Source organism: Phyllostomus discolor, chromosome 12 (assembly GCF_004126475.2).
Source record: "Phyllostomus discolor isolate MPI-MPIP mPhyDis1 chromosome 12, mPhyDis1.pri.v3, whole genome shotgun sequence".
In the NCBI taxonomy this organism is placed as follows: Eukaryota; Metazoa; Chordata; class Mammalia; order Chiroptera; family Phyllostomidae; genus Phyllostomus; species Phyllostomus discolor.
In genome coordinates this window covers 42,625,965-42,635,078 of record NC_040914.2, presented here as the reverse complement: position 1 = coordinate 42,635,078, position 9,114 = coordinate 42,625,965, and the positions used below count along the sequence as shown (strand labels likewise).

The window sequence follows — 9,114 nt, the reverse complement described above, 5'->3', positions numbered from 1 at the left end:
CGGCTCCGGGAGGCGGCCGCGGCGGCGCCCCAGCTGCTTTGCATTGACGCCAGCCGCCGGGGGTTACAGCCCCGCTGGGCGGGGCGTGCTGCCTTCGAAACCCGGCGGAGCGCGGAGCCCGCTCCCCGCCGCCGCCCGCAGCTCCCGGGCAGCGCAGCCGCTCCCGCGGTTCCCGACGGCGCGGCCCCGGCCGGCCGGATCGGCGCTCCGCACCTCCCGCCCAGGCGGCCGCGCCTCCCCGCCCCGACGGGCTCCCCTCAGCCGCGGCCAGCCGGGGGGCCGCCGCCGCCGCCGGCGCCCGGACGAGGGGCGGCGGGGGGCTCTCGGGCAGCGACCGCGCGGGTCTCCTCCCCCGACATTCCCCGGAAGCGCGGCCGGGCGCGCCGGCGATGTGAGGCGGCCGGCGCTCGCCGCCTCAGGAAGGGCATGTTCGCAGGGGCGGCCGCGGTGCGCCGCCCGCCCCAGCGCCCCCTGCGCCGCGCCGCCGCCGCCGCCGCCGCGCCCGCTCCGCGATAAAAGGGGCGGCCGCGCTTCCTGACGGGAGACCCGCGCTCGCCGCCCGCCCGCCCGCCCAGGCGGCGATGAGCCGGCGCCCGCGGCGGCCCCGAGGCGCCGGGCGGGCCGTTTGCTGAGCGGATAGCGGCCGCCCGCCAGCGCGACCGCGGCGCCGCCGCCGCCGGCATGGGCTGCGCCCCGAGCATCCACGTTTCCGAGAGCGGGTCGGCGTACGGCGGCGGCAAGGAGGCCGAGGACGCGCCCGGCCCCGCCGGGCCGCGCCTCCCTCACCACCCGGAGACCACCGCGTCGCCCGCGACCGGCGGCCCCCGCCTCGCGGCGTCCGGGCCGCGCGGCGGCGGCAGCAACACGGTAAGGGGCGCCGGGCGGGCGGGTGGGCGGGCGGGAACTTGCCCTCAGGGCCGGGTACGGCCACCTCCGAGCCGCGGGGCCCGGGCCGCGGCTTCGGGGGACTCGGACGGCCGCCCGCAGCTCTCCCCGCGCGGCAGCGCGCCCAGGGGCGGCGACCCGGGCCCGGGGTCCCGGTTGGTGGCGCCCGGGCGAGGCCGCGGTGCGGGACGCCCCCCGACGCCCGCAGCCGCAGGGTCCCCGGTGAACTCGAGGCGCTCGCGTCCCCTCCCTTTCACCGGGCGGGACGACAGCCCGCGGGGCGCTGGGTCTGCGCGGACTTTGCGCTTTCGGTTCTCGCGGCGGCGGCGGAGGGGGTGCGGGAGGCCGGCTCCGCGGCGCCGCGGCGGGCTGCCGGGGCCGCCTGCGCGCGGGGCGGCTTCGCTCTGCGCGGGGACCGGTAACGCGTCGGCTCCGCGCGCCGCGCGGCAGGTGCGTGAGGTCCCGCCGGGGAGCGTGCAGGTCCGAGAGGGCGCGTGCGGCCGGGGCGCCGCCGTCGACGGCGGCCTCGGGACGGCTCGCTGTTCCTGCGCAGGCTTGCTCGCCGCGCACGTTGGCGACTTTTCCTTTTTTTTTTTTAATTGCCTGTTTCCGCGTGTATTGTCAGTTTCTGGGGCTTACTCTTTTGTTAAGGTTTATTTTTCTTGTTTGCGTGTGTTTTTTGTTTTTTGTTTTTGTTTTGTTTGTGCGTGTGTTCATTTTCAAGGAATCTTTGTTTTTGTTTTTGTTTTTTTTTAAGGAGAGAGAAAAAAAATGCTCAGGAGGGCACACAGCAGTTTTCCAGTTCTTGAATTTGGAATGTTACAGCTGGGATTTAGGCGTTTATGTTTTACTAAACTAGGGAAGGCAAGTCTTCGTGTGTGGCCACAGGTGGTTTACCCTTTTCACCCCTTTCACCCCTGCTGCTTGAGAGTCATTTGCAAAATAATTGGCTTTTCTCTTTCACTGAGCACCACTGGACAGCGTCTCGTGGTTCCCCCCCCCCCCCCCCCCCCCCGCATTTCAGAGCTCTAGTTTGGTTCACTTTCTGCCTTAAATTTTTGTTAGTAGTCCTAACACTTTCTCTGTGGGAAAGTCAAAAGTCATCTTCAGGATCTCACAACATAGATGAAGTGATTTCCACCCCCCACCCCCAACCCCTCCTGTGCTCCCCGCGAAAATGCACCTTTTTCTCACTCTCAGAAGCTGGGTTCTTCCTGTAGATTCCTCGAAGCCACACCCCCAGCAGTGGTTTTAGACTATTTATTAACCCAGGCTGCTGTACATACCCGCGTAGAGCTTTGTGCATTAGGCCTACTTGACTGGCTTAAAAAAGAAAGGGAGAGAGAGAGAGAGAGGGAGAGAGAGAGGGAGAGAGAGAGAGAAGGGGGAGAGAAAGGAAAGACATTACACAAGTGAAGTTTGAATATGAAAACTTTTTACAGCTTTCAGGTTGTTTGGCCCAACTCTGTCTCAGCTCCGGTGCATGAACTACTAGGAAGCGTGTGGGTCACCGGAACGAGGCCTTTGCGTCTGTCGGCCTTTCTCTGGTGGTGTGTGGGTGTCCTCAAACTCACCGAGGTGTCTTGTGAGCATCTCCAGTGCAGCAGCTTGCTCGTGGTCGGTCACCCACAGTGCCTAGATGTCTCCCTAGTCTCTGAGAGTCTTACATATTTCGTCCTACTGTCAGACTGTTTTGATCTGCGGTCCCACAAAAACCCATTTATCATTGCAGCGCTTCATCCAGTGACATGCATACAGCAGGGGCCAAATACATGTTTACTGAAGGTGATTTGTTTTGTTTTTTTGTTGTTAATGGAATGACGACACTTTTCCAGTCATTTGATTCCATTCAGCTTCCAATGTGTTGGCTTAAGACTATGATTATATTATTATATCCAGAGGAAGAGTGAGATTGTGACAACACCACAGCCACAGAATTACCAGTCTCATGCCTGTGATTCATGAGCTGTGCCCCATCTCAGTAATAGGCGTTCGCAATTAGACATGTCAGGTAACAGGGCAGAGGCAAACATTAGCCTTTATGTTTGTTTGATACTGTTTCTTTAAGGGAATCTATTAAATATGCCCTGGAAATTTAAATGCACATGCACATATTCAGAGAAGAAGATAAACTGCCAGCAACTTAGCAAAATCTCATTTTACAGTTATTCTGAGTTCCTCTTGTTAACGTATCAAGATCCATTTAGTTCATGAAAATTTTTCTTTTCTAAAATACAGCAAGTCAGCATGTTGTTGAGTGATTTTCAAAAAGAAATTAAGTGGGGGAAGTTTTTATCTTCCAACAGCATATAGTACACACCAGTTTGTCAGAATGTTTGGGAGATAGACATTAATTGCATTTTCAGGTTAATTAAGCAATGTATCCCCTGCATTGTGGTGTATCCCACTTGTGTTCCCTGAAATAGTTTGTGTACTCCTAAAAAGTATTAAATTGAAAAAAAAAGGTTCGTGGTCAAATAAGTTTGGGAAACACTGGCTCAGACTAAGCTCTGCAGACTTCTTTCCCGTAGGCGTTGTCACCAAACTGACTATTCCAAAATACGCTGTGAATCCCCAAATGGTTTACGGCACGCAACATTCCCCAAACTTGTTGGATTCTGGAGCCCTTTCACTGAGGTGTATCTTAGGCAGACCACATGTTAGGACATGAGAGACCACAGTATTCAAAGTACAAGAACTATACTTAGCAGTAAAGCTCAATAAACGTAATATGCTTCTTAATGATTCCAAAGGTACTTTAGGATCTTGTAATACGTTAGGCTGGGTCATCTTTATGAACTTACATTACGTGTAACTAAAAATACCCTGCCCGTGGATTCATTTCGGGAGTCAGAGTCTGTGTGGTTACGGATGACGAATGCGGCATCCAGTTTGAACACTGAAAGTTCTGTTTTGTTTTCAATCAGAGTGAGCCTTCACTGTAACATTTCAGTGTGTTCTTGTCGGTCTTTGGATTTCCTCCGTTTTCCCTTTCCTTAGTTAGGGCTTGAGCGCCCTTGAAAGAGCTGAGTGTGGGGCAGGAGGGTCCGAGGAGACCCTGTGTGCTCACCCTCCCACCCTTTCTGCAGACACCGAAAGCACTGCCCGTGACGGATGCCCTCCCCGCCGGCTCCGGGAGGCGGCTGTCCCGGCTGTTTGGTTCACTGCTGTACCCGGCGGCCCACCAAGGCCTTCCGCAGCCGTGGATTGAATTGGGGACTTGTGTGAACCAGGCTGAGGAAGTGCAGAGTCCACCCAACCCATAAAAAAGGAGAAACAGAAACCAGTTCTAACCAGAGCGGAGGCCGGCCGTAGAATTTGGATTTGGTGTTGAGGAACTCCCTGGTGTGTTTGCCCCCAGGGAACAATCTGTGTCTGCCCTGGCCAGCAGAGCGGCCTTCCCTGTAAAGGTGGAAGGGCTAGTGCAGCTGGATGAGCAGGACACAGCAGGTGACAGATGGTGGTAGCGTGGCCGCCACCAGCCGAGGGTCAGTGCCTCCAGCACTCAGGATCCTCCGAGTTGTCTGTGTGTAGTCTTTGCTTCCCTCATTCTCTTTTCGTCACCTCTCTTTCTTGCTTTCTTTCTTTTTTTCCACCAGCATCCCTGTTGTCTTGCTTTTTCTTGCCAGTCCACCTTCCTTCACAAAACTGGCCAAACTTACCATCTTAGTCAAGTAAAGTCGAGTAGTTTCTCGGTGTTTCTTACTTATGGGATAAAATTTGTTGCCTGCTCTTAATCTTACCAAGTGGATGAATCAAATTTTTTTTTTTTAAGATTTTATTTATTTATTTTTAGAGAGGGAAGGGAGGGAGAAAGAGAGAGAGAGAGACAGAGACATGAATGTGCGGTTGCTGGGGGTCATGGCCTGCAACCCAGGCATGTGCCCTGACTGGGAATCGAACCTGCGACACTTTGGTTCGCAGCCCACGCTCAATCCACTGAGCTACACCAGCCAGGGCACGATGAATCAAATTTTTATGCTTCCCTAAACTAAAGCAAACTTTGCTTTGTGTGTGACCTGACTGGTTCCCCACCCCCCATTCACAGATTATATGGAAGGACTAAAAGCTTCCTTGGACAGTGTAGTTGAGAAAATGAGACCCTCTTTCTGTTTCTGAAATAAGTGACTGTACTTTATCTCTGGAGCTTAAGGGCTGTGAGTTCTCTCATTTTGGTGTTCTTATGCCTTTTGGTATACATATAGAATTTATTTTGCCAGGCCTAGCTGTAAAGATTTGGCTTTCTGTGTGCATAGAATACTTTGCATTTGTATTATATATTATTTTACTGCTTAATATTACCACCACAATTTAAAATGTGCTTCTTAAGATAGATGTTGTGAATGTCACAACTCTATCAGCTCAGAACTGCCCTGGGCTGGCCTTGACCCTCTCCTTGTTAAAGGGACCACAGGCCCCTTCTGGCACAAATGTTCCCTGTGAAGCAGCTAGCTTATGACGCTGTTTGCCCTTGGATGGCTTGCCATTTGGATTGGGTTCTTCAACAGGGGAAGGTTGGTGGTATGAGGCAGGCATCTCAGAGTAACCTAAAAGGCCTTAAAGGAACAAATAGTTTTAAAAATTAAAAATATCAGAGAAAAGAGAGAGAGAGAGAAAAGTTAGGACATGACTAATCCCTTGGTCTTGTCCAAGGTCAGTGACTTCAGCCTGGTTTCTCAATACACTGAGAACAGTAGGAGGTGTGTTGGACTCTGAAGTTCTTAGAGTGCAAACTATTCATATTAATAATATCCACCATTTCTTGGATGCCTTCTCTGGGGCAGGCGCCATGCTGGATGCCTTACAAATGTTACCTCATTTAATCCTTGGAACCCTGTGAGGTGCCTGCTACCACTTCCCTTTTGCAGACAGGCAGCTGAGGTTGGAAACTCACCCAGGGCCACACAGCTAAGCTGGGACTCAGACCCATGGTTCCTGGCCCCCACCCCCTGGGCTGCGGCTCCCTGTGAACCACGTCTCACCATCAGGTCTCCCGTTCTCTGGCTGTCCGCTAGGCTGTAGGTGTCGCAGGTCACCTGGGTTTTAAGCAGGTGTCCTAGATCTACGCATGCTGTCAGGGTTTTGGAAGTCTTCACTTCCTGGGGAACTCGCTTCCAGCCCTGCCTGAGGTTCCCGTGTTTGCGGAAGTTGCAGCTGTATTCAGTCCCGGTGCCAGGTAACTCCTGAAGTCCGGCGTTTTGTGCTCTTTCCGCTCTGAAGTGGGTTGGCGGGCATCCTTCTCCCTGTCACCGAGGCTGCAGGCGGCCTTCCTCGGCCAGGAGCTCCCTTAGAGCCCGTTCTTTCAAGCATCAGCTTTTACCTGGAGTGCAGCCCCCGACCCACTTGCGAGTGTGCAAACCTTCCCGGGGCTGTTCAGGGCACAGCTGAAATCCGTCTCGAGCTCCTGGCTGGACTTGTACGCTCTTTTCTCTGCTCTCAGGACCGTCCCCTTTGGCCCCTATAGCCCTTGCGGGCCTAGGATTTCTTTCTGCCTTAAGTTTCCTGCTGGATCAGAGGCCGCCTGAGGGTGAGGACTGCGTTCTAGCGTCATTCCAGTCCTCCCCCCCCCCCCCATTGCTGGGCCACCTCTATGGCTGCGAGGCCTTTTATTCATGTCCTGTGGGTCTCTCTCACCTTGTGTAAATGTAACGAAAATTGCTGGGGTGTGTTGTTTATGTTTCAACAGAAAGCCAACCTACCCTGAGCCAGCGATGATGAGTCTGTGGGGCGGGTAGTAAAGCACCACCTTGAATTTTGGCTGTGGTTGGTCGGGGTGCACGTTGTTCCTGGGTCCCCACCTCCTCTTCTGTTCTGGCGAGGAGGGCAGTTGGATATGATGTCAGAGAGCGGCTTTGACACTGTTATTTTTTTTGACACGTTTTGTATGGCAGTTTCTCAGCTGCCAGCATCCTCTGCAGTTCGCGCGTTCACACAGACAGGACGGCGGATGTCATCAATTTCTCCAAACGTGGAGGGTGGCCTTTAAAGGACTCAAGGAGCAGGGCTTGCCAGCGCTTTTCTCGTGTGTGGGTTGGAAATAAGCTTTCAGGCTGTTGAATTCGTGTTCTTTTACTGTCTGTGTGGGTCTCCCTTCCACATCCTGCTGGTGAGTGCAGCAGCCACTTCAGTTTTTCTCACGCTGCTCCGGGGACAGCCCAAAGGGCTGGTGGCACATCAGTGCCATGTTGTCCTCAAATGTTTAGAATCGATGGCAGCTCCCCAGTGGGGGGTGTTTGTAAGGGTACAGGGGAAGGAGGAGCCAGAGGCATTGAATGGCTTTAGGTCCAGCTCAGCACCATCAGGTACTGGTTGTGGGGTGTTTGCCAACTCCTGATCCTAAGTTTTTGTAGGCATGAGACGGGGCTGGAACACCTAGGTTCTGGTGAGGACCACTTAAAATAACCTGTGAGAAACTGTATTGTAAACCCCACGGCTCGGTCACGTGTAAGGACTGGTCTTTTCTTTCAGGTACCCTTCTCAAAGGCAAACTTTGCTCAAATACATCTGCTTATTTATTTAGTTTTTAAGATTTTATTTACTTATTTTTAGAGAGGGAAGGGAGGGAGAAAGAGAGAGAGAGAGAGAGAGAAACATCAATGTGCTGTTGCTGGGGGCCGTGGCCTGCAACCCAGGCATGTGTCCTGACTGGGAATTGAACCTGTGACACTTTGGTTCACAGCCCGCGCTCAAACCACTGAGCCACGCCAGCCAGGGCAGTGCTTATTTATTTTTTTTAAAGCAAATCCCTTCCTTTAAAAAAATATATATTTTTGTCTTTTTCCTAAAGTTTTATTGTGAAAAATTTCAAACATGCAGCAAAGTTGAATTACCTACCTGCTGCCTGCATTCTGCAGTTAACAATTTTTCCTGTATTTGCTCTATTACAACTCTCCATTCCTTAATCCATCCAGCAGTCCATTTAATTGTTGGATGCATTTTAAAGCAAGTTCCACACATCAGGATACTTAATCCCGAAAGGCTATGGTATGCACATCACTTAGGTTCAAATTTTGTTTTGCTCTGACACAGGTATGATACTTGTGTAGTGCACATCTGTCAAGATACACAATACCACCATTGCCCAGAAAGTTCTCTCTGCTTCTTCCCCATCCTTACTTCCACCCAGCGGCAACCACTGTTCTGATTTTTTCCAGTATAAGTTATTTTCGCCTATTCTAGGCTCCTTCCACTCAGCATGATATTTTTGAGATTCACCCATGTGGCATGAGTCAGTAGATTGTTTTTTCTTTTCTTGCTAAGTAGTATTCTGTCGTATGACCAGATCGCAGTCCAGTGATGCATCCTTTTGTCGGTGGATACCAGGGGCATCTCCACTTCGGCGGCCCTGGCGGGGCAGCTCAAAGGACTGGCCCTGGCGCGCCAAGGCTGTGGCTTCCACCCCTGCTCAGGGCACAGGAAGGAATCAGCCAATGAAGGCGTGAATAAGTGGAACAACAAATTGTCGTCTCTCTCTCTCTCAAAAAAAAAATTAAAAAAATTTTTTTAAAGATCAAAGCTGCTATGAATATTCTAGTGGGTATTAATTTGTGGTCATATGTTTTCATTTTTCTTGGGTAAATATCAAGAAGTGGAATTGCTGGGTGTAGGAGTTATCTGCTCAGCTTTTTAAGAAATCGATTGGCTTTTTTCTGAGTAAGTTACACGATTTCACACTCCTGCCAACAATTGTATTAGGTTTGCCAAAAAAGTCTGTATGTTTTTTTCCATAAAATAAAAGACACATTTTTTTTATTTTCACCAATAACCTTATTGATTTGGATATTTTGAGCATGTTGCTGTCTCCTGCCATTGGCTTCTAGTGGGTCAAGGCCAGGGTGCTGCTAAACACTGTGAGACAGCTCCGTAGCACAGAATTATTTGGCCAAATTGTCAGTAGTGCCAAGAAACTTTGCAAACCACTTTTGACACATTCAATCAGTCACAGCACCTTTTCCACACCCTGCACAAATCTTTTCTTCTGTATCAGTTGCATTTTTATCTTTCTTGAAGTAATAAAGCATAATATTCCAAAAATGTTGCGTGTTTTCTTCCATCTTTAATATGAAAATGGCTGTATAAAAATTCTCCAATTTTGATAAGTTTTTTTAAATGCACACTGATATGACTGCTGTCACAATACAAGCAAACAAACAAAACTTTGAATGAAGTTAAACACAACTACTAGAGCTATTGTATGGAAAACACATCATGGATTTTTTGTCGAACCCA

General features: G+C 51.5%; 1 protein-coding gene across 2 annotated transcripts in view; it reads left to right on the top strand.

The window, feature by feature from the left end:
- The first annotated feature begins 665 nt into the window (after positions 1–665).
- Positions 666–9,114, top strand: part of PDE8A (phosphodiesterase 8A) — an 87,811-nt gene continuing 79,362 nt past the window's right edge. For both annotated transcript variants that reach the window (XM_036012333.1, XM_028502276.2), the window contains exon 1: positions 666–867. In XM_036012333.1, coding sequence (XP_035868226.1) covers positions 682–867 — 186 coding nt within the window. In that variant the 5' untranslated portion in view covers positions 666–681. The remainder of the gene's footprint in view (positions 868–9,114) is intronic.